Raw genomic sequence first — 27,735 nt, forward strand, 5'->3', positions numbered from 1 at the left:
ACACATGTGTATATATATTATATATTATTTAATTAACTTAAACTAGGAATTTTTCTGATTTTATACTATAAACTATATGTAATAATTATATCTTAAATAACTATTCTAAATGTTATATAATTTTAAACTTCATTTTTGTGAACTCAACATCACCATTGCAAGCTAATAATTATAGGTGATTTGTAACCACGATATGATATTTATTTAAGATTCTGAGCGAAGCGATGAATGTATTGATTTTACAATGATGTGTTTTTTTTTTTTGTTTTTTTATTTTGTGTCTGTCATCACCTTTTAGGACAGTAAAAGTGCTTGGATTTTCTTCAACAGTAACTTTTCTGATAGGAAAGTGAATCTATAGTTGGTTAGGGCATTAGTTTTTTTTTCTATAAATATCAATAACATTTTATTTGTTGGGTAAAAAAGCTTGAAAATTTAAAAGAAGGCTCCTAGGTTATTTTTTCAAAGGCAGATAAAAAAAATTAAAAATCCTTAGTCACAGTTTTTATTTATAAGCATTTAAAGTTCAAATCTTGACAAAATACGGAAAAATCACGAAAATTAACAAATTATTTCGAGTTGAGAATTCATAAAAATTTTTCTTTTTAAATCTAAGATTTGAAAATTTAATACAAGATTATCCATAAGTTTGTCTACCTTTATCAAAAAAAAAAATGTCTACAAGAAAGTCAAATTAAATTTTTATGAGCGTTTGAAATTCATATTTTTACAACATTTGATATTCACTCGATATCTCATGTAACGATTTTCTTATTTTGTTGTAATTAAAAAACGTATAACTGTAGATACTTGAAAATTTCACTGAATGTTTGTATTAGCATTTTCTATACACAATACAATTTTGAAAATAATTTGACTCTTTTTAAGCTATTTACGGACATAATCAGTTTTCAATTTTTTTATTTTTTTTTTCTATAAATATGAATAAAATTTTATTTGTTGGAAAAAAAGCGTGAAAATTTAATATAAGGCTCCTGATATTATATCGTTCTAATAACAGTTGAAAAATATTAAAAATACATAGGCAAATTTTTTTTTTATAAGCATTTAAAGTTCAAATTTTGCCAAAATTCATCAAATTTATAATTTAATAATTATTTTGTAGTTAAAAATTTATGAAATGTTCAACTTTTATAGTTGAGGACTAAAAATTTATAACAAGGCTCCACATAAATAGGTTATTTTATATAAATTACTCTATTCACAATAATATCATCAAATATACTTGATAATATCATAGGCTGACTGGCCGTTTTCGCTCAGAATCGTTTTTCTTATACAATGATATTATATCATTGTCCATTGAATTCAAATTTAACACCATCCATTACAGTGACCCACTTGTAACCTACTGTACAGCAGAGCGACACCCACTTACCCACCTTTTTTATGTTATGTTCATGTTATTTATGGTTACAAAATAAACATTTATTATTAACATTATATTATTATGGGAATTACATTTTCTATAAATTGTTTTAGTAGGCTTGATTATACACAAATCAATTGTGTTCATACAATTTGTAACATCATTATTTATGTAATTACTACGTACCTATTTAAAATAATATCACAATTTAAATTATGAATAGTTAAATTTAATTGATTAAAACCAAAAACAGGTAAAACTTTATTAATATTATTATTTATTATCATTACTATACTGCAAATGATTTCCTAAATTTAAGTTAATAAACAAAATTTATTATACTAAAATGATCTGTAATTGAAGAAACAATTTTATTTTATTCTGAAAATTCCTGATGAATCATCATAATATTGTACAAATGATTTGACAAATTGTATTCTTAAACAAAATGTTGACACAATTTAAATACCACTTAAGATTATTTCCAACGCGGCAATTGCCTCTGGAAAATACTTTTCTTCATATAAAAATACTATTAATTTGCCTTTTTTTAAATCAGGTGACAGAAAATTATGTTGTAATATTATAGACCCATTTGTATGTCTTAAACTATATCTCAAAGATTTTAGAAAAATGTATAAAGAGGAGGTTAATGTTTTCCCTGAATAAACATTTATTTTTGTCCCCAAATCAATGTGGGTTTCGTGCAAATTTGTCTACTATAGACACTTTCCTTATAACTTCTCACTTTATACATAATAATTTGGATAAAAGGCTTAAGAGTGCGTCACACCCGCATGTGTTGTTTCCGTCTAATAAATGTACAACATTGAACATACCAAAAGCTGCTTTGCGTGGGACATCTTTTATCTTTCTGTATTTGTAGTAGGGGGTGGGGGCGACTTTAACTACATTTTTATTTGAAACGGTAAATGTATAAAATACGTATACAATAAATTCGTAAACATTTAAATAATTAATTATATAATAAATTTATAAAAATTAATAAATTACCTGCTTTGGCTGGAAAATAATATTTAGTTACACGCAAACTGAGGTCTGAGACAACTGCAATGCGCAACAGCTCCAGCATAAATTACCTGATGTAAATCGTTGATTACGTAATTTCAAACACAGTGATAAATTCTTATACTATTAATAAACTATTATTAGCAGTATTGCTGGTACGGCCGTCTGCGTCGTGGCCCACGGTTAGGTTAGGTGGGTCTCGTGGGTCAAAATAAGATACGGGCATCGGGCACTTAATTTTGTAGATTTTGTAAATATATAGCTATTACAATATTGAATATAAGTATAACATTAGACATCTATTTAGATAATCATTATTTTTCGTAACAAACGCGTACTTGTAAAACTATATTACAAAAATATTGATTTTTGCTCTTGTTTATAATTTATTTAGCAATATATTAATTGTTTTCTTATGTTGTCGTATATTGCAGACAGTCGTCAAAATAATATTATTTTATATATATGTAATATAGGTGGGAATATTTCAAATTGTAAATTATTGACATAGGTCAGGCCAGTGAAGCAATAATGTGCTGAGGCGACAATAATATTTTCTATATAACACCGCCGTACGCGCAGGCACGGCCCCCGTTGTCGCTGAGTGATTCGGCGAGGACGTAGCTACGACGTGCGTGTGAAACGCCGATCGTAGTACGGGCTAGGCGATCTGAATTTGCTAAGTGTTTTATTTTATGTTTGTTTTAATACAATAAAAGTGTTTCCGACCTGAAAACCCGAGTTAAATATTATTTTAGTCATTCTTACGTTCTTACCTTTTATAGGAACAGAGCCGGGATATACGTACTATGTGTCAATGAAGTTTTATTTAACTGAATAGTGCCAAGGTATATGTAATCTTTGAGTCATTTCAACTAGATAGGAACGAACTAAGAATTGACAAGCGCCTACCATCGTACCTCAACGAGTTAACAGTGCCATTCTAATTAACTTTAGAGAGTGTCATTAACTAGAGAATACGAGGGTAAGGCGATAGTTGGTTTACCGCGTATTGTCTAATACGGGTGATACCACAATGTTTAACTTAAAATGAATTGTTGTTGTTTGTAGTACCTACATGCAATTTTTTCCTGATATTATATATTAACAGATCGGGATTTTTAATGGGGGGGGGGGGGGGTTGAACCCCCCCCCCCTACATTAAAAACGCAAGTGATCCTGTCTGCAAGCTGATATAGGAAGGTACCAAACCAAATATATCTCAAATTTAAAGTACCTACTATTGCGTATTTCTCACGTGGAATGACAGTAGTAGGTATCATATCAAGTGAAACTATTAAGCACCGTTTATTATGAATCAGATATAGTGATCCTGTCTAACACGGAAGTCATTACACATTGGAGGCTGTTGTGTATTATTGGGTAGTAAAAAGATTACATATTTAAACTTGTATAACATATTTAATAAATTTGATAGCACGCATACTAATATATAAGTATGTTTCTTGTTTAATAATTGTAGTTATTCACGATAATTGTTGTTTTATTGTAAGGGATGTTAGGGTACCGTGATCTATAGATTGTCATAAGCGAAAATTTGGTGAAATTACTGGTTGGGGCTGAGCAGTGAGCATTATATGCTCATTATATCTATTATATGTACCAGCCACTATACTGTTATACTAGAGCCACTAATTTTTTAATTTTGACCTTCAAAAAGTAACAGCTAAATTTACTTTTCCACAAGAAAAGATGGGTACTGAGGTTGAAAATGGAAACAATACTTCAACTACCTATCGTGTATAAATCCATAAAAAAACACACTTCATTGTAAAATCATAACAATCATCGCTTCGCTGTCGGAATCTAAAAAAGTACTGAAATAAATAATTATTACCTACTCGAAAACTTTGTCATCTCAACTTATTTATTTTGTACCTATATATGTTTATTTTTTGGGTTATATCCTATAAGTTTTGTCAATTATTGTTCCTCATTCATATCTCTCAGCGTGACTTTTAGGAAATGTATACCCCCTAATTACCTACTATAGACCTTAATTATTATTGGACCAAAAAGTTTACAAACTTATAATTGTTTTTATTCAAAGTCTTCCTATAGGTATACGGGAAAAAGTCTTGGAATGGTCTTGGAAACCATATTTTGTATTGGATTATGATTCTAGGCATTTTTAGTGATTTGGTAAAAATTTTACTCTATTATTAATCTCAAAGAGATAACTTAAAAATTGTAGTTTGTAGATGATTACACTGATTGTGATAATCATATTCGAAAGCAGTTTCTCTCACATTCAGAAATTCCAGTATGCCACAACAACAAAAAAGGTTAAATCAGGACATTACGGTGTTTAAAAGCGTATAATATCCGTATGATATTATATTATCTTATATATAAAAATCCCGTGTCACGCCATTGTCCGGAATAAACTCCGAAACTACTGGACTGATCTTGATGACATTTTTACAATGTGTGTAATTTGGCCGAACTTAAAAGATAGGGTAATTTTAAAAGGGAGAGGATCAACCCCGGGAGGCGCTCAAACGGGAATTTTGAGATTTCAGATGGACATTTTTGTTTATAAATGGTTACCATGAGTGACGTCGTATAAAATGATTCATTTTAAAAATTCCAATCCAAAATTATAGTGAATCGTTAATTCGTTGCCACGAGAACAAACAAACCATTTATTATATACATCGACGATTTGTTATTGTACATATACATATTCAATCTGTATTATTATTATGCGTCTATAAGCAATGATGGGGTTTTAAGCTATATAATAATAATAATAATAATAATAATAATAATAATAATAATAATAATAAAAAAACTATTTGCTTTACTTTTTAAATATAAATTATAATATAATATCTAACTGTAAAAATGTGAAATGAAAATCTCTGTACAGGATAAACTCTGGAAATACTTATCAGATCTTCTTGATTTTTTTTTTGAACGAAAGAGTATTTCACGGAGAAAGTTTATATGAAAGACAATTTTAGGAAAATCCTCCGGTGTATAACAGTTTATAATAGCTTATAATAGTATATAATAGTTTAGTCTGTATAGTTATAGTCTGTGTATTTATATAGTTAGATAATATCTATATTATTTTTGGGTAGATTAGACCTCTGGGAAGAAGATAGGTTAATTTACAAAGGGTTAAATTTGTTTTTTTTTAATTCATCGGATTTTAGTAGGGTTAGGTTAGGATAGGATTTTGTATAAATTGATTATATTAATCTACTGTAGGTAGAATTTGGTGCAATACGGTTGCGTAATTTTTCTTTTTTTAACCCGACTAATTATACCACGATTGCGCAAAAATTTGTAACACGATTGCGCCCCGATCCTTTTTTACCTGTTAAAATCACAACACCATTGCGCACCAAATGATATGTGTATATATTAAATAATATAGTACCATATAATACTATATACCATAGTATATGCTATGTATAATTAATGAATAAATAATTAATTCAAAATTGTCCTTACTAATTATTGCAGGCTTAGGACTGTCAACAAATTGTCATCGTTGGCTTGGTTAAAAATTGTTTTTTCCTAAATTACGTGACGTATGCTAAATGTATATACAGACAAATAAATATAATAAAGTAAATGAAGTAGAAAGTAGATGGATGCGAGGTATAAAACTGCGAACTAGAGTGCATATGAAAAATTCTGGACCATTGTTGTTCTAGCTTCTTCGGATGGTTTATCTGCTCATAACGTTGGTGGAAATTGTGCATCGGTTTCTATATAGTTTTTGAGTAAATAATCGGTAAATCCAAAATTAGACGTAGGAGCATTTTCAATTAAATATAAAAAAGCATTCTATACTAAATTGGCTGGTAAAAATCATAAAGCAAAATTTTTTTTTAGCCAAACACCCAATTCCGAATTTGATTTATATTAATTTAGTAGCTGACTATCTTTTTGAATATGTCTAAGCCAAGCTTGATTTAAATGAAACCTACATGCCAGAATTCTGCAGTTCGGGAAAATTTCTTTAACAGCGTTATGTGTACTTTTTTTCAAAATCGAAATTAAAAGTTGATTGAGCTAATGATAGTTGTAAATTTATACCAGTCAATTTCAAACACAATTCTACAATTGTAAGCCACATATCTATATATGTTTGAGTTGATTTTGAAGTCAAAAAACAATATACTATAGGTATATAAAATCCATTTTGCAATATATGAATAGTATAAAATTGTTCATAATGTTTGGGGGAATGTAAAAACGTCCCATCGGCGAGTATGTCAGAACTTCGACTTAATATTTTAAAATTAGTAGCACAATTAAACATTACCAGACTTGAAATTGTTTCCATATGGTAAAACAACTCACCAGTATAACTTATTATATTTTCACATCTATCAAATATTTGAACTTTGGATTCTTCAACACTTTTTGGAATTTTAGGCAATATAATATATAATATAATATCGAAAAACAAATAATATTGGGTATTGACTTTAATATAATTTATAATATATAAGGAAAATTGGGAATTAATTATTTATTTTCAATTTAATTGATTAATCATTTTATGTTCTACATAAATTATTATACATAGCATATACTATGGTTAGGTTAGTATTATATGGTACTGTATTATTTAATATATACACACATCATTTGGTGCGCAATGGTGTTGTGATTATAACAGGTAAAAGAGGATCGGGGCGCAATCGTGTTACAAATTTTTTGCGCAATCATGGTATAATTAGTCGGGTCAAAAAAAGAAAAATTGCGCATTCGTGTTGTAGCCGGTAGAATTAAGTAAAAACAACAATCTTGGCATAACTTTGATACTTTAGAGTTAAATTATACACTTACGTACAAACAGCACGGGGTTCGCGATCTACCGCAGGTAGATTGCCGCCTACTTGATAATGTACTGCTGCGAATCAGAATTTTTATTCGAGGCAACGGAAAAGTTAAGATAAATCTTGAACACCATACATCAAATATTAAATAACAAATTGAACAAAGTTTGAGTCATATAGAGTTGATACATTTAACGGGCAACGAAGTGCACGGGATCAGCTAGTGTATTATAAATACTATATTATTATGTATATTATTGTATATAATATTATATAAGTATTTATATTATAATATAAAACGTATATCGTATACATTTTAAATTATAATAATTATTATTGTTACAATATATTAATGTATGCAGTCAAAGATTAATATTAGAAAAATTAACTACAACTTATGGACAATATTTATAGATATAGGTACCTAGCCACATTTTCTTAACGTAAAAAAAGTAAATGATAATTTTTTTTTTATCATAATCCATAATTTATAACACTATATTTCACTACTTACCTACATTATTATGTATTATTATGATATAGGCAAGTACGATTTTCTTACAAATTCAGATATAAATTACAATTATTATGAATTAAATCGTTTGGTATAATTACCAATACAGTATTACATTATATAAAATACATAATATTACCATTTTATTATCAATGATATTACGAGTACGTAATACGCCTATAATATACAAAATACAATTATTTTAATCATACATGGTATCCTAAAAATATATTACACCATAAAATACTAAAGAGAAGATAAGTTATTAATATAAATTATATAAATAATCAATTTTTAACAGATTTTACAAATCCAATAATTGTCTTGCTTATTTTAACAATATTAGGTACGTCTTTAATAACAGTTATATCGTTCGACAAAAAAAATAGGTACACGGGAGTGCCGGACTTTAAATTGTACAATGGTTATACATATGGTACATGGGTAAATTTTGGCTCTCGTAAAAACTAATACAATATTGCCATATTTTATGTCAAAAACATAATTATCTTAATATTATAGTTTATAATTAAACCACTTGAATGAAAAAAAAATATATAATACATGTCTTAACATACATAGGTACTGTTGAAAATATAATAATATAATATTTAGATATAATCTTAAATCGATCTACATTTTTGGTACACCTATAGCTTATCTATACAAGTAAATATTTTACAGTACATTTTACAATTCTGTCGTTAAAAATAATGAGACAAAACTTCAAAAATGATCTTGTGAAGGAAGTGGGCAATGAATGATACGATTTGGGTAGTGAAAAGTGTGGCGCATTATCGTAGCGTTTTAAATAACAATATGTAATACCTACTATACTACCTATTATAATACCTATATGTTGTATGCGACGAGTGTTTTTGGACTCAAGGAGATTATGAGGATAGGAGAATTCGGGATCAGTTTTTGATCACCATTTCGAGCATCAGATGGTGTTTTTTATAAAATTAAATCATATTTATAATTTGATTTACGGTATACTTAATATATTATGATATAATATTATTATAATAACATACAAAATATTATAATATCATGTATATTATTATAACTTATATTATTACCACTCAAAATGTGTTTGTGGAGGACAGTCTTTGGCGCTCCCACACCATTTGGTCTGTAGCAATGGTGGGCACTGCCGTCCTGCTCCTCTTGGGTGTTTTATCACCTCTCTGCGCCTCTGCATTTCACCGATGCCACATGATACGCTGCATGCACTCCATTCAGACCAGACACCCAACCGGCAGTCTCGGTACCCTGTATATAAGATGTGAAATGAAAATACAATTTTTATAAAAAAGGAGACATCTGGAGAAGGAATTTTCCCACCTGAGAAGAAAATTAAACCTTATATATATAACAAAAAAAATGTGTGGAATTATGTTTTAGGATAAATACATCTTGTAAATATGTATAATTTTCTACTTAACATAGTTTTTAATATAAATTTAAACAAATTTAAAAAAGTGGTGTATCCAATGACAAAACTTTACTAACACAAATTGTATGATGTTATTGTTATTTAGGTTAATTGTTAAGAGATCGTGGCAACAACGTCAAACTGGGCTATCTACTAATACGATGTTGATGTTATTGTGAGAAATTTGAAATTTATGTGTATGGATGATATTGTAATTTTCAATGTTGTATTTACGTTATTTTTGATCCATATTGAAATCCAATGAAAACCTAACCTAACAGTATAACATTATAAATAATACCTACTTCTGATTATTATTTTTTTCTCTATAAAAACATTGATTTATATATTATTTTAAATGTGGTTTCTATAAGTAAAAAATTAAATTAAGATGATTGTAAAATTAGTAAATATACATAATACATTGTAGAAAAAAATTAACTCGATGAGACGTTAGAAGTTACTTGATAAAAAAAATAGTAGAATGGTATAGTAGGTACTATTAGTATAGTCTCGCTGAGTACTCGGTTTTGGTAACTGATATATTTACAAATTAATCACTTGATTTTTTGTGAGTTTTCTTATGTTTTCGAACATGATAGTTGTCCAAAATGCTGTTCATCAACGCTTCTTTGTTATCTTTTGGTATTGATATGGACGATGTGACGTTAGAAACCGATACTTTATCATCGCCAATACTGAAAAATGAACTATCAATCATTACGTTATTTCATAACTGTCAGCAATATTTAATTTATTATAATAATACAATTATAACTTAAGTTGTTTATAATATTAAGTATGTAAATAAAAAATTTAAGTTCATTAGTTATGGTTTCCAAATAGGTAAACATAACGCCAACTCTCCACGATATTGGTAGTAGCGTACTAATAGGGGTTTCCTTTTCCCTCCGAAATTGTTTCAACTTTACAAGCCCTCAAAAAAAATAATAATATGAGTGACATATATTAAACTTATAACAAATATAGATATTATTGCATAATATATTATACTTATAATTATTACAGTATTTCATAATACATTTAACCGTTTAAAGAAATTATTTAACAAAACCTTAATTTTTAGTATCTTATTTAAATATTATAATTTATCAATAATAAGTAATAACTATAATTATAACTTATAAACATCATAAGTCTAAATAAAAGGTGACACAATTCACGCCATATTTTATAATAGTGCCTCTTTGCAATCGTACCTTTTATAGTTATTGTACTCTTGTTCTCGTCTTTGCTGTTCCATTTCCAGTTGTACCTCTCGATCGCTATCGTTTTCACCATTTAAAACTTTAATTACGCTCTCTTCAATTTTTACCGTGGGGTCTGATGCTTGCCCTCTGCCGCTCAAGGACTGTTCATATTCTTTTATCTAAAACATTTAAAAAGAAAAACACACACGTCATGACCAATTTAGTGGGTTATAAATGTAATAGTATAATATGTATACAACGCATAACTTATTAAAGTGTCTACACTCATTATTTCAAAAAGTTGTAACTTTTATTAAAATATTATTTTTACATAATTTGATAAGAAAATTATATTTTTAAACTTTTATTTTTATATTATATTAGGTTTCAATATGTTTCAAAGTATTACAATGTATAAAAATCTAATTTCAAACCAGAAATTAATAAGTTATAAATAGTTTAAATGAGTGGAGTTGAGTGGCAAAGGGGTACCTACCTCACAAAATATTGTTTCACTCATATACATTTTAAATAAATACTTATAGATAAATAATTGTATAATACTAATTAACTATACAGGTATGAAACTCATATTGTATCTATTGAAGAAGGTACTTCAAAAAATATTGTGCTGTGAAATATGAAATTGAAAATGTATGTTGTTATTCAAAAAAAATTAAAACTTAAAAACAATAACGATAAAAATTTGTAAAAACTATAGTTTTATACGAAAATGAATTGTTACAAGGACATACAATTATATGGGTACCTTTAAATAATTTTTTGAAAACAGATGATAAAACTTTTTGAAATAATGAGTGTGTACACTTAAATGGATCGCCTTGTATACCCATTAGAGTATATTTTAATAATACTTTTATAAATTGAAAAGTTGCTATCGTCGGCAACCGATTGAACTGTGGATAGTAGAAAGAACTGGCAGGGTGTGATGGATAGTTGCTTTTTATTCGGTATACAATGCCCTGTGGATCGGTAGGCCAATTCGGCGCTGTAAACGTGAATCCGTTGTCGCATCCCGCGTCTATTGGATCAGCCTATATTAATATTTACATTCAATTAGATATATAATAATATTATAATGTACATTCAATTTTACAATATTAAAAGGTTAGTATTTGAATCTACGTATATACTGATTGAGAAATATTTAATTATTAAATTTCTATGAATATTCTCAAAGTGAAATTATTGATATATTATGTATTATTGATTTATTTAAAATTATGTTCTAACATAATATTAATGTAATTTATTATTTTTACTTAAAAAAATATATTTTACACACTTGGACGAGTTGGACAGCAGGGAAGGAATAATATTTAAATTTACATTATTCTTGTTACCTTAAAGTCAGCTTTATATTTTACATAATATTGTGTATATTTCTGACTTCCTTCCTCTTTGTGTAAAATAATAAGTAAATTTCGTTATTTTAAAATTATGTTTGTCACACTGTCTTACTAACCAGAATAATACAAGGTATGCAAATTCATTTTTATAAAAAAAAATGTCTTTGTAAAATTTAAATACAGATGGATGCGTCGTAGTACCTACCTATATTATATAATAATGCGTTAAAAGATTATATTATATAGATAATAATATATACAATATATGCATACAACAAAATTGAGCTAATGATAAATTCGAGATTCTTATATAATATGTTAAATATTTATATTAATATTCATAATGTACTTTTTAATACAATTAAAACAGTATAATTTGTTTTGTATTCACAGCTAGGATTATTTATCATTCAGCAAGCCATACCGTGTGTTATACTTTTAATGGCTAATTGATAAAAATTGAAAACTATAATATTTAGTCCGTGTATAATGTACATTGTATGATAAATTATCAATAATGTAAAATAATTTGTTGTTTCATCCAAACAGTATACTCTCTTGTGAGTCAATGATACTTATTATATGACATGTTTTCGGTGATACCTAACTTTACTGAAACGCATAATAGCGGTTAGTAGGTACTTATTAGTAATCAAAAACGATTTGAGTTTATATTTCGAATAAAACAAAATACATTTAATACCTTTTTTATCATTTAAATTTGCATTACTTTTTTAAAAATGTCTTTGTTTCCTAACACAAACAAGTGTGTAGATATGTGTTTAAACTACAAACTCTATGATGTTAGTTATTTTAACATGCGTATTTTTAAGAAAAAGACAAATATTCTGTTTTATATTTTGATATACTAGGTGTCTTGATGCTCTACATGATAATATAATACTAACCTCTATAGTGATGCTGTCAAGCCAATTACCATTCACGCACAGATCAAACGAATCTATTCCAATAAACCAATCCGGAGATGGAATCATGCGTGACATCAATGACACCTGAATAAATAAACATTTGACTTTTATTTTACAATATGGTCAATATTAATAATAGTATGTATAATATTCCATATTGTATATACGTTCAAGATACTACACCAAACGTAAATAAGTGCAAGTTATGCAACTACATTTCTATTAAAGAACACTATCTGAGACTGTAAAAGTACACCAATAATTGTTTGAAAGATACTAGATATAGACGAACATTTTTTAATTTTTTTTCATCCAATATTTTGAAACTCAGTTAAAATACTGCTAAAAAAACAATTGACTTTTTTTCAAAATATTTGACAAACTGAGTAAAGTAAATTTAAATTTATTTTGTTCGTGTAAATTAAAAATGATAATCCTAGAGAAATAGAATTATGTAAATTTAGTAATGTAAATGATGAATATAATTTGACGGTTTTAGAATTAAAAATCTTAACTGAACACTGACCAGTAAGTTCATTGGCTATTAATTAGGTGTGGTGCTATTTGTTGGGTGTTACATACGGGTAGTTTTGATTTTGAAATCCAACACTTATCCAGAGCAGAAAATGTGACAGCTGACGCGTTATCGAGATATCTAATATTCCAGTGTGAGAAACCCCGGTTGATGATGAACTCCTCGAGAAAAACATGCGTGCATTTCTTGTAAATATTATGTACCCAAGATGTCTGGTCGCTTCCTAGGTTGACTAATATGTAGTTCTTGGAGGTGATATAATAAAATATTCTTTTATAATTAACATACACACATAATGAGAGTTTGAGTGGTAACCCCGTTATATATGTTTTACATTTATATCGCTTCCCACAGAGAAATTACTAACAAAAGTTTTTAAAAAAAATGTTAAAAATGAATGAGTATAACAATGTGTTTAGGTTGGCAGTATATGGGAGTTATTATCTTGGGGAATCAAGTATGATTTATATGGTATTTTCTTGAATATGAGGTTCATTGTATTGTGATTTGTCAGTACTTAAGTATGGAAAACGATTGAAGAGTTTATGATTATTATTTGTTTCAGCTTTACCGTGATTAGTACCATCAGCTTGATTCATGTGGAATATAATATTGTAACCAAGTATATTATAAATTCTTGAGTAAAGATTGAGGGGGTGTTTTAAAATAAGGGCGATGTAAATGCGTTTTTCTTGTAGTGTGAGTTATAAATCACTATTATGTTTTTGTGACCATTACTACCATTAGTACCATTACTAGAGACTATGGCTAACAGTAATTATTTAGATGTTGGTGAGTTAGTAAAAATACCCCCATCCTCCTTAAATCCGCAACCGATAATTTTAGTAGGTAAATTACTGACATAAGATGGGTATAGGTACATTTCTAAAGACGTCGATATGATAATTTATAGTGTAGGTGACATGCTCTTGCATTTTCTAAGTGGGGCAGTCTTCATAACCTCCCTTGAGGAGGCCCATCGATATTTTTTCATACAAATACGAACAATATGATAGCAGGTATATTATATTATGCTCCTACATTTGTGTAAATAATATACTATATTTATCAAACTGTGTTATATTCCGGCTATTCCCGGTCGGCCACCACAAGTATTACATAGGCCTACCGCCGCGGGACGATCTTATCTATTAATTAGTCGTGTCGAGTATATATATATTACGAAAAACCTCAAATATGCTAAACGCATGATGAACATAAAAATATGATAGCAAGTTAAGACCGAACAAATATGCAAAATTAAATTGGTAAATTTGAATTTTTTGAGTGATGATACAAATTTCCATCTTACTCCGCATTAATTTAGATGTTATTAAAAACTATAATAAATGCTTAAACATCCGCCCTCTAATTATTATTATTGATACTTGTACATAAGTGTTTGTGTTTAAAAAAAAAGCGTAAGTTACATTTACGTTATCCCCTGAATGATTATGTGGATTTCCAATTATACTGGTTATTGAGGGTGATGTTGGAAGTAGCGGTGGTGTATGCCTGGTGGAAAAAAGAAGGAATGGGAAAACATCGGGTAATCGGCGGAAAATTAATTCCGTGTATCGAGCTGAGTCAGCGTGGAGGGATAGAAAAAAAGAGAACTCAGATGAAAATAAACAGAACGAATTTACACTCGAACAATTGCAGAGACGGTGTAAATGTTCGATGCTTTTTTTATTTCTTTTTTTCATTTAAAATTGTATACTGCTTTCATCCACAGTACCTGCTCCGTCTACTGATGACCCCTCCAATGCTAGGACTCTAGCATATAATCAAATAACTAGTCATCAGGGAAATAATTTGAATTCTTACAGAATTAGTTTTTAAAAATGAGAATAAAATCAATCTTTATTGTGTGGAGGAAATAAACTAATAAATTAAAGTTAGGTACCTAAACAAAAATTATACAAAATATTTGTATAACACGTATCTGAATTGTCGCGCTTATTATATATTATTTACATAATTACAATGTACGACGAATATATCTATAAAGTGAATACAGCTAGTACATCTGTGTATATATTATTGATGTCCAATAGTTTATTAACCATACAAATTATTGAAGTTATTTGTTATTAAATTAATCTTTGTTTGATATCAAATCTTGATATGCATTTGTCACGGTGTTAACGACAGTATATTATTCAAAATTTAATTATTTATTTATAAAAATAAACATTTTATACAAATAAAATATTCCATATTATTTCCATGAAAATGTTAACACAATTAGGTTAGATCAGTCTATCCTATACATCTAGATCGTGAGTTACACATACATTTTGATTCTTCAACGCTTGTTTAAATTTATCAAAATTCTGTATCAATGAATAATAATAATCTTAATAACATAATTGAGCTGAGTTTATAAATAATATGGTTTATGTAACACCACAAAATTAATAAGTATGGTTAAGGTTAAAATGTGTTTTACCTAGCTTAACTGTTTTAGAATATCCCAATAATTATAATAGTTAAGAAATTATAAAACTCAACTATGTACCTAGAAAAATTTTTACAATCCACTTGTATAGTTGTATGTATAATATATATATATATTATTCACTAAACACTCATCATAAGGATTGACCAACACAAAATATACACACTCAACACTTTTTGACCCGTCTAAATTATTATTTATTGTTAAAATGGCACACAGTAGTTAATACGACAGTATCCATCAACAGGAACGAACTCATCTATAACAATAATTAAAACTATATCTTATTAACATACGGTAAAGTACTATTTTAAATATAATAATTATTATAGATCTATAAACCAAAAGTGTCTTATTATTGATAAAAATAACCACATCCACAATGTTCTAACTTCCGTCTACGGAAAACTTATTCATAAGCAATATAAAACCTTCTCTGGATAAGTGGATAACTAATATCGTAACGATGTAATCCCGAAAAATAATAATATTAGGAACCAATGTTTTACTAGAAAACACCCTTAAACTAAAACGTTGAAAAATGTTTACTTCTCCAAAAGGTGATTACAGACTCAAAAAAATATATAAATATGTGTAGATAATTATTAGGTACTTACACCTACCTACTACTTAATATTTTAAAGAATAAAACTTATTTTATATTCTAAAAGCATGTTAGAAAAAAGTATTTCGAAAGTATAAATATAGGCGTGTTATAGGTCTCTTTATCTGTTTTAAACAAAATTCGTGACAAGAATTTTAGAGTTCCAAACTATAACCTAAAGGAGAACTATACGAATAAGTAAAAATTAAGATATAGGACTTAGGTATACACTATACCTATAATAAGTAATATATTTAAATGCATAAATTTACATTTTGCACAAAATTGATATTCATGTTTGATAAACATTTTAGTTAAATAATATAATGTAAAATTACAAGCCATGTTTTATTGTTACCTTGAATATTACAATATAATTTCGATGAATGGAGAAGTTTTATGAGTTGGGTAATATGTAAGTTCCTGGTTTGGTGCTAGAAGTCACAAGGGTTATGACTTTATGAGAAATATTGGACTCACCTCTGTTCGTTTGGGTCTTGTAGGTTACTCGTTATTATTTTATGATGAGTATCTTGTAAGTATATCATTAAATTCGTTATTGATTTTAAATATTAAAAAATATAATTTTAAATATAATATATCAGTAACTATATGTTTATCTGTTTTTATTGGTTTCTTATTCAGATTCTTTAACATATTATATTGATTTACGCAAATAAGTAGGTTATATGTACCTACAAAATAGGGAAACATCTGAATATATGAATATAAACATAAAATCCTAAGTCATGAAAAAAATACATTATTGTTCTATGTATCACAACTCACATGGCATATTTTAATCTTACTAAAATTTTGATATTTTGATATTTTGAAGAAATATCCAAATGCTAGTAAATCTGTTACCTGGCCGCACTTATATTATAATTTAGTTTTCTTGGAACCGTGATTTTAATTGACAATATTATAAATTTATAACCATAAAATATTTAAGTTTATTGTATTATTTTAAAGTGGTAATAAATTAGTCAATACTAACCCTAGAATGGTTTCCGTCCACGAAGAACTGTGATTGAGTCCAGGCGGCCCCTGTCGACACGCTGGGTGCTACAAAAGTGTTTAGTACCTTATCTTCTACTGCTCCTCCACCACTCCCTCCATTCAATCCTTCACCGCCACCATCGTCCAATTTGTCACTGCGCCCCGTTTTGGCAAACATGCGAACACTTTCAGATGCCGGCGTGCCTTCTCGGAACATGGTATAATCTCTGGAATGCGATCTGCCTAAAAAATAAAAATATATATAATGATAAAATATAGCAGCATTGAACATATAGGAGCATTGAACTGGTTTGCATGGTGTGCTCTGCTAACTCCTAAATATTTCATATATTATAGATTCTGAGTGGCGCGATGAATGTAATGGATTCACAATTATGTGTGCATTTTTTTTTGTTCCTCATCACCTTTTGTAATAGTAAAAATGCATCAATTTTAACTTTAAGCAAAATTTCTGGAAGAAAATTGGATCTATAGTAGGTTGTAAAATAATTGGGGAAAAAAAATTATAGAAATGTGGAAATATTTACGCATATTTGATTTTGTATTTTTTTTTTGTTAAATTTCAATAAATAAATATTTTTAACTTGTTCAACCAACTCAAAAATGCAAATCAAAGTTCATTAAAAGTTGGTCTTACGACATTCTAAAAATACGGGAAAATAAATAGACATGTTTTTTGAAGACCTTTTAAATTTAATTTTTAATTTTGACTAAATTGTATATTGAAACAAAAATTACGAATTTTCTTCATACGATTTTACTTATTATGTTGTAAATCAAAAAATATAATTTTTAGGTACTTGACATTTTTTAATGCACAATATAAATTTCAAAATATAGACTAATTTTATTTAAATTTCAAGCTGCTTTTACCACGACATTTTATGGGACGGGGTATTGACTTATAAATTTCAAGCTGCTTTTACCACGACATTCTATGGGTCGGGGTATTGACTTATAAATTAAAAGCAGTAACACACTATGTGATGTGTTTTGTAAGCATAAGTTGTTGAAAATGCTGTACTAATAATAGAAAAAAACTACTTGTATACCTATAGTAATATAATAAATAAAATATAAAATATCCTTAGAAATAGTGTCTGACACACGGTCTCTGTTTAAAGCCATTTTTCGTATGCAATGGTTTATTATTTAGTTTAAACTTAACACATCCATTACTAATTTAATGACAAGGACAAAAAGTACACTCGAAACTTACTAAACAGTAGAGAAATCTCCCCGGTTAAACTGACTTGTTGTTATTATAATATAAGAAAATTTAAAAGTCGATTTTCTTAAAAAAAAAAACTAACAATTCAGATATTAGCTATGAAACATTCTAACAACGATCGTATTATACGACTGAATCATGATAATATATATTTTAAAGGTAAATATTTAGTTTAACTGGTTTAATGTTGATGTAAGTTTTATATTTTATTTTACATCAACGTTGTATTGACGACGGCCATTTTTAAAGGTCGTTTGCGTATCATGTTTTACTTGAATTGATTAAGTTAAAACCAGTGTTGCAGGTCATTGCGTTTTTTTAATTAGAACTCTTTAGTTTTCAACTCGTTCGAAACAGGAACGGTGAGCAGATAAAAAAGGTCGAACGTAAAAGTGATTTTTTTTTTCATCATTGTTAGGTTCGGAATTTAGTAACATTAAAAGGGTCAGTTTCCATACATACATACATACATACATAATATATTATATTTAAACACACAGTTATTATTATCATGTATATTATTACACGGCTCGTAAACGTATGTGATATTTGATAAATTATCTCGTCAAATACCGCAATACATTGATATCAACAATTTTTACATAAATATGAATACGATATATTATTATAAATAGGTGACATTGTGAGTTGCAACAACTATTATTCGTTTGCGAGGTGTCACCGTTGCATGATGATATGTCGTTATATTTTAAGTGTTTTAATCACATTATAGTTAAATATAAATAAATAATATGTATATACCAGTGTCATGTACTGTATACATGATAATATGAATATATAGTAACATACAATAATTGTATACCAATCTCTCATATATTATGTAGTATGTACCTATGGATATTAGGTACATACTATCATCACTAGGTTTATATTATAGTTATAGCCTATATTTTATATTAGTTTGTAATGTTATATACAATATGATATTACATCATTGAATTTAACACATCCATTACAGTGACTCACATAACACTTATAATACAGCAGAGCGGTACCCACTTATCCACCTTTTTTTTTTGTGCCATGTGGCCATGTGATGTCTTACCAATATACCTATACTCTATTGTATTAGGTACTTACTATGTTACGTAATTAGGTAGTAATTAATATTATATAAATATTATAAAATTAGTGCTTCTTCTGTTATATTACAATTATTATTAAATAGTTGACGATTAATACATTTTTTTTTTATTTATATAATATGTTTTAATATTTGGAAAGTTTGCGTTTGGGTGAGTTAATACAATTTGCAATGTTTTTGAGGGAGTGTTCTTATTTGGTGCGAGTTGATCCTAAATTGTTGACATTGTAAAAGATGTTTCACTGTTTGAATATTATCAAGGTTAGTGTTTTCTCTTCTCAAAGTTTATTCCTTTTTTTTAAAGCTGTCATGCAACGGCTGAACAGTAAACTTCTATTCTCAGTCAAATAAGTACTCTCACTTCATTCCAATTTCAGTATCGTCCATCGGAAGTTTTTCCTTAATTTCCAAAAGGGGGCTTGGGTATTTTTCTTTCTATTTGTTCGCTTTATAAGAGATATAATGTCCATCTGTTTTATTAAGTTGAATAGCTAATTTAAAATCTGTCTATGATTATTTTATTCATGTGGTGCGTGTTTTATATTTAAGTAATAGCTGAATCATTCAAAATGTGTTTTGGATGCATTCAATGCGCAATTTATCTCAATTAAGCTGTATTTGTGTGCCATACTACTGTTCCGTATTTCAAAAACGATCAGACGGAGACTAAATATAAAAAACGTAGACATGTTATGGGTGATTTAAATAACTTTACCTTTCTCATGAAAAACTAAATAATTTTAGACTTTATCAATGTTGATTTAAGAGATTAAATAGCTAGATAACACCTGTGAATTGAATAGCACTGGAATTAAAAGCATGCGATAAAATTGAAAACAATTATGCAATACTGGTAAAATATAGAAAAAAGTAGGTAGTTAATAACAATATGGGAATGAGTCGTCAAGATATTACATTAGTATTGATACAACTAGAATCACTTTCTTACGGGAAAAGATGCTAAAGTTTAAAATTGAACAATTTTTACTGCTCCAAAAAGTGATGACACACAAAAAAACAACACACACATCATTCAAAATCAATAAATTCATCTCTCCGCTCAGAATTTAAAATATTCAAAGAACCTAAATGTCATTAAAAATAAAGACGAAAACTAAGAGTGATATGCATTTGATTATTATGTTTTATGGGCACAGTACTGTCTATATAAGAATGGTACTTTAAAGGTTTGTAGTTTTGATTCCTATATCGGCTATATCCGAGCCAACTGGGCAACGTTTTCCTTTCGGCCGAGTGTTTATTGGCGTACTGCCAACGAAAACCCCATAGGTACTTGATACCAAATCAATCTAATAGGCTAATTAAGTTCTTCATATACTGTTATTACGTTGGGGACCGTTCGACCACTTTTCGTTTCAGGAAAAACTACTCAACCATACCAATTATATACGTGTATACCTTACTATACAATACAGAAGTCGCTACAGTAATATTTTTGGTACAGGCCACTGAGAACAATTCGATTACTTTTTGTAGTTGAAAAATATCCTCAAAAATTGTATACATAATTGTTTAAGGACTTAAAATCAGGTAGTTTTAAACAAAAAAAATTATATATGTGCAAACATACAAGAGTACTTAGCTAAATCTTAACTACTTTTAGAACCTTTGTTTTACAAATTCAGTTATATGTCATTATTTTTAAATTTAACGACAACTACTGGTGTTGGTATCTTTGAATTTAAGAACTTGACTCGTATTGCAACATGATTGATCACAGAGTGAACGGATTTTTCAATTTTTTTTCCTATGCGTATTATAACAATATATTGTTGTTATATTTGTTGATTAATGAATAATGAGTTTTTAAATTAACTATCGGAAAATATTACGAATTGTATTTAAGCATATTAAATAATAAAAGTGAATGTTGTAGTGAATCCATTGGAAACGTAAGTTTAGATAACAATAATATTATGGTATGTAAAAATATTACATTCAATATGAACGAGGTATTATTAGCTTAAATTTTTAAGTTTATTATAATAAACCCATAATACTAATAAGTACGTAATATAATTATAATTTGAATGATTTTCTGCAACAACGAAATAGTTATTAGGTACTCAGTTACTGCGTCATGAAGGGTGAGAAGGAGGGTGGATGGCTATATAAATACATATGCACTGTTTTATGTATACGATAATAATGTTGATAAATGAATAAAACAGACGGCCTTTGTGGCTCAAAACTGTCAGCAACATTCGTTGATTTATGGAGCCTCCAGGGCTAATATATATTTCTAACCCAACCCCGCGTGCATACTTCGTGGTCGTCCATACTGAGTTTTTATCGAATCTCCGCGTTCACAAACCTCCTACCCACCCCCTCTACACATATCCCTACCACTGCCTCTGCCACAAATCCACGTGGTACACACACTCTGATCCACCCCTCTATCCCCACTCAATGCACATAACTCCATTCAGTTTTTATAATATTTCTCCTCGGTTGACCGTTATTGGCTCGGAAACGCCGAAAACAAAACACAATTGTTTCCAATGTTAATAAATTTGTGTTTAATAAACGCATCCAAATTAGAGGGGTGATTCTGTGTTGATTTATGGCACTATATGCACTGTACGCTCACACACACTCATGAATATAAACCTCAATATACGTTATTAGTTATTGTTTATTTTTTTTTTTTTTCATATTCACCACAAATCGTATACCAAAATATACAAATTTATATATAATACACGTTAACCTTACGCCTTTTGTGACCAACAAATTGTTTAGTTAATAATATACAATACTACATTGTAAGCCAAAATTCTAGAGTAAAGGACAATGATGCACTCGCTGTAGCTTGTGACATCAAAATGTTAAAAAAAAATAGTCCATGTTGAAACAGATTGTAAACCAATGGAAAATATTGGAGTCCCTCTACCGACCAAATATAAAAAAATAATAACTACTATTATAATCACATCCAAACGAGCTTATCCTGTTAACAGATATCTTCATGAAAACGATTTATCTTGGTATACTCCATAGCTGTAGACGCAAGAGAAACACCACCGATATTTGAAAATCTACACGAAACGTTAAAAATATTAAATAATTGTATATAGGCTAATCGGTACGTAACTGAAGGTCATCGTGTGGAGTTCAAATTTCGGAAAAGTTATTATTGTCATCAGAATTACAATAACAGTGGTGATGTAATATTATAAGATGGTTAATGACAATAATGTCTATATTTCTAAGTAGCACGTATATCCATATGTATATGAAGATATATATAGAAAATAAACTGACTGACTGACACAAAAACGCCCAACCCAAACTAATGGATCTTGAAACTTGAAATGTTGTACATAGATTTCTGATTAATGTAGGCAAGCACTAAGCAAGTTTTTTAGGAAATTACACCTATAAATAATTAAAAAATGGTGGTAAAATTAGTATATTGAAAAATTATAAATATGGTTAATAACCTGAAACGATGTGTAAAGAATCTATAAAATAAATTAATTAAAAACTAATTAAACATGATACAAAGGGGCTCAAATTTAGTACCTATGGAAAACAATTAATCTATGTAATATATGTATAAGATTGAAATGAGTATTATTTTTACGGGTTTTAGAAACACTTACAGTCGTAAAGGGTTTTTTTTTTTTAATTCATAAAGAACATTAAAAGTCACGTTTTAATTTTTAATCATGATTTTATAGACCCGGAAATTGTCTACAAAAAATTGATTGATGAAATAGGAATTTAAGTGGAGCTCAGTTTATAAAAAATGTGTCGATATTACATAAAAACATTAAACGGGTGTTTAATTACTTCATAATTCAGGGCTCAGACATGGCAAAGGAATGCAGTTTCGTATATCCCGATTTTATCAAAATCTATTAAATAAGTGATATCTTTAAAGTACAGTTTTAGGTCATAAATATAAGGTTCAATAAAATAATAAGTCCAAAATCTCTATAAATCCAAAAATATTATACTGTCATCTGTCAACAACTAATCTAAATAATTATGACTATGATATCTAAATTAGACTACCACGATAACAAGCACAAAATAAAAAGAATAGTTGAGGGAGTTGATTTTTGATTCGTTTACTAGGTATACCCTGGAGTACTAGATCAGTGGTTTTTACTTGTGGGTTACAAGTGATAGTGGGGCCTGGTGGTCACTAAGTACAATTAACAAAATGATCTTATAATTACATTCAAATTTATAATTTAAAAGTGATATTATGGAGTCGGAGACTTCATGATATTGTACCTGACATATTGAAACTTGTAACTGTAAATGATAGTAATATTTTCATTACAATATACACTGTAATAATTTGTACTATTATAGTCATATTTTTTTTTTTTGCTAAATAGAGAGATTATAAAATACATTGTGCACGTTTGAAAAACAAATACCATTTTTCTGACTCATAAAATCCGTCAACAAAACAACAAGATAAATAAATATTGTATAATATTATAATGATTAGTATAATTAGAATAAACTATACTATAGACTAATATTTAAGATACTACGCATATTATTATTTTGGAAAATTAATATTTTAAATAATATATACCTAAATAATTTTTTTTTTTTATTAGGGTTAATGCTTCGACCATTAGGTTAGCCTGTGGTACTGTAGGGGAGAGTACTGTAGATTAGTTTACACGTGTATGTTTGTTTTGGCAGAATTTTTAATTTGGGCACCCGTAGGTATCTGCCATGCCTGGGTGGGGGATGGCGGCACTTGTTCTCCGGACACCGTGACTTGCCCGAAGAAAAATACCGCCCGCAACCGAGGTATCGAACTCGGGTCGGCCACTCCGTCCCCCCCTAAATAATTGTATGTACCTGTATTATAATATTTAATCCAAATATCCAAACATATGCCCATTATATTATCTGTGTAGAGTGTAGCATTATTAGGTATATCATACAAGAATAAACTTGTTACCTACCTGAAGTGAATTAATAACAATAATTGATTTACAAATACATGTTTTGTATACGACGTTAGAAATCTTGGGTCAGATCAGCAAATAATTATTTTAACTACCTATTAAGTGTGGAATTTTCAATTCGATTTAATATGGTATTGAGTTTGATGTAAACAGAAATCATTAAATCATGATAAAAATAATTACGTTGGATACAGTGCATCGATTTATTAATATTATAATTGTATCATAACAATTAACGGTACTGTTTAACATAATTATAAATTTATAAACCAAATTCTTTTTTTAGCATTATTATTTTTTTTTTGTTTCCTCTCTAAACTTAAATTTAATTCAACTATTCCAACTCGTAATTATGTATTAACGTATATAAACTTATCGATGTAAATCATCAGTCAAGTGTTTGGTTTACCGGATATGTCCATTGGATCCGGAATTTCAACTGTAAAAAACGGAAGTCTTGTTTTCTTTTGTAAAAATTATTCTCTTAGTGGTTCGAATAGTTTTCTCGCAATATCTCACGGCGATACCGAGGAGAAGGAAAAAAACTGCCTTTGTTTACGAAGTTTCAACTTTCGGTTCCTAAATGATAGCTGGAATGGATATATTTTGTTCAAAACTTTTCTTCTTTCCACCCCACGGGGGCTGTTTGGAAAAAATAAAAATATTTTATCAACTATAACGAAGACAAAAGCGTGATTGATAGACACATTGGTTAGTGAATTGATGTCTCATAAACCAAACTTCTTATATACTATACGTTTGGATTATAATATTATAATAGCTCTGAATTATATAGTGTACCAGAAAGAACTGACAAAAAAAATTTGATGTTGCGTATGACGTATGACAACAATTGTGAAAATTGTATGGTTAATAAGAAATTAAAGAAATATACTTATGTCAGAAAATTTCCAAAAATAATATTTTAAAAAAAGTTATTACGTTTTAAATTAATTTATTCAAAAAAATATTGAAATTTAAAAAAATTACAAAACATTTAATCATTAATCGTTGTACTTCTAATGTTTAGTTATAGTTATTAAGTTCAAGTCAATAAACAAAAACTATGCATCTTAAAATTATTTAATTAATGCCTTAATATATCAATTGAATACCAAATATTACATTTATTTATCAACATACGAAATAATGATTACAACAAATAGGTAACGATTATGATGGACATTTTGGTGAATTATAAATATAGAAAATTATATCATTACGATATTTCCAAAATATCCATGTACACCTAATCCACTACACTTTATGTAGGTACTAATTTATGGGACCGAAAAAAACAATCTAACACAATTGGTTCAAACTAATAACGTTTCTCTTGCACCACCCCCAATTTTTCTTTTATTTGTGGAGTACAAAATAAGTTGTACACATTTGATAAATAATCATACAAATTAATACAAATTTCTAACAACCTAACAAGTTGGGCAAGTGAGTACCACTCTGCTGTACATTAGTTGTCGTTTTAGCAACTGTAATAGATGGGGTTGAATGTGTATTCAATGATAAATCATTATATTATCTACATATGCAAACGATTCTGAGTGGATATGGTCTGTCAGCCTATATCAAGTATATTTCATTGTATGTATTTTCATATTGCTATTAAAGTAACTTATTTTACTACAGTTATTATGTTAATGTTGATTTAATTTTTGCCAAAAACATTTTATTTTTATTTTATTGTTGATTTACGTTTCTATGGAAATAAACAAAGTATTATGAAAATCGGTTGGAAAAAAGGTGTAACCAGCTCAGTAACATATATATTATGCTAAAAAAAATTTAAAATTAAAAATTATCTTATGCCCTGAAATGTTAATTTTAAAAATATTTGGTGAAAATTAAATTCTATACAGTTATTTGTTTTTTTAAAATAATACAGCTGGACAATTTATTAAATAGAATTTATTTCGATGTGATTGACGTGTTATAAGGTATATAGTACTTATATAATGTATTGCCATCTATTAACTGTTAAATAATTCATAGATACTCAAAAAATATTCCAATATAACAATACTGTACAGCTGTATTTAGCTATATACAGTTTTTATTGATGATACAATATGCCATATTATTTTTCGCCATGAAGAACCCAATCGGCATTTACTATTCTCAAAATATCCCTCTCCCACATGCACTTCACAATTTAAATACATGAGGACGTAAATTCACAATTAACCAGTATCGATGAGACTAATCCATGAGTATTCTTAACCTAACTTTGACTCCGTGATAAATTAAAAATGCTGTACGTTAAATGTAATTTAATTTCATAATATATTATTATTTTCATTGGCTTAGGTTTTAATTGTATTGTGCTTCGTTCACAATAAATTATAATATTTGTTTTTAATACCTACATTATTCACATTAATTACGCATTAAAAAATATGTATATCAAATTTAGTTTCTGAAAATGCATTGCTATAACATTATGTACTTAACACCATATGTGTTTGAGTAAAAGTTTTGTTGGGTGATTAACCAACAATGTGCGTATTTACCTAACAATATTTTATTTTTTTTTTATTGTTCAACACTTAATAATTATTGCCATATTTGTTGCTCATATCAGTTCCAAATTATTACGATTTTTAATATTAAGAGCAATTGATTGAAAAACAATTAAATTATTTAATAGTAAATACTAAATTGTGTTGTATTATGTACGGGCAGAAGTTCAAACATGAATACTAATGGAGACGTTATTTAGGTACTTACAATTTACAATAGTCAATAGGTACCAGTAGTGTAATAGTGTTATACGTAGTTCTGCAGGTAAGTAGAAACTCCGAAGAAAGTATATAATGTACAGGGAGGCCCATGGTGGTTTCCTGTACTCCTGTAATAGTGAAATGATAAAACTAAAAACATGGTCAGCCATCATGTATACGTATTTATTTTAATAATATTACTTTTTTTTTATCGAAGTTTAAAAAAAATACACGAGTTGTACTGAATGTTATACGAAAGGGGTTGATATATAATATATAGGTATCAAACTGGGAGAAATTTACGAGCGCTGTAATAACAACGTCAACTGGGTAAAGGGAAAATGCTCGTGCAGCATGCGTGTGTGTTGGT

General features: G+C 28.2%; 1 protein-coding gene across 2 annotated transcripts in view; it reads right to left on the reverse strand.

Annotated features, from left to right (window-relative positions):
• Positions 1-7,631: 7,631 nt before the first annotated feature.
• LOC132946080 (spondin-2) overlaps positions 7,632-27,735 on the reverse strand; it is a 132,817-nt gene continuing 112,713 nt past the window's right edge. The window contains exons 2-7 of one of the 2 annotated variants that reach the window (XM_061015899.1): positions 17,305-17,549; positions 12,684-12,788; positions 11,281-11,460; positions 10,415-10,584; positions 9,756-9,904; positions 7,632-9,031 (exon numbers count right to left, since the gene is read on the reverse strand). In XM_061015899.1, the coding sequence (XP_060871882.1) occupies positions 8,835-9,031; positions 9,756-9,904; positions 10,415-10,584; positions 11,281-11,460; positions 12,684-12,788; positions 17,305-17,549 (1,046 nt within the window). In that variant the 3' untranslated portion in view covers positions 7,632-8,834. The remainder of the gene's footprint in view (positions 9,032-9,755; positions 9,905-10,414; positions 10,585-11,280; positions 11,461-12,683; positions 12,789-17,304; positions 17,550-27,735) is intronic. The other variant, XM_061015900.1, reaches the window with a different exon arrangement.

The sequence above is a fragment of the Metopolophium dirhodum genome, chromosome 6, assembly GCF_019925205.1.
Source record: "Metopolophium dirhodum isolate CAU chromosome 6, ASM1992520v1, whole genome shotgun sequence".
Classification (NCBI taxonomy): domain Eukaryota; kingdom Metazoa; phylum Arthropoda; class Insecta; order Hemiptera; family Aphididae; genus Metopolophium; species Metopolophium dirhodum.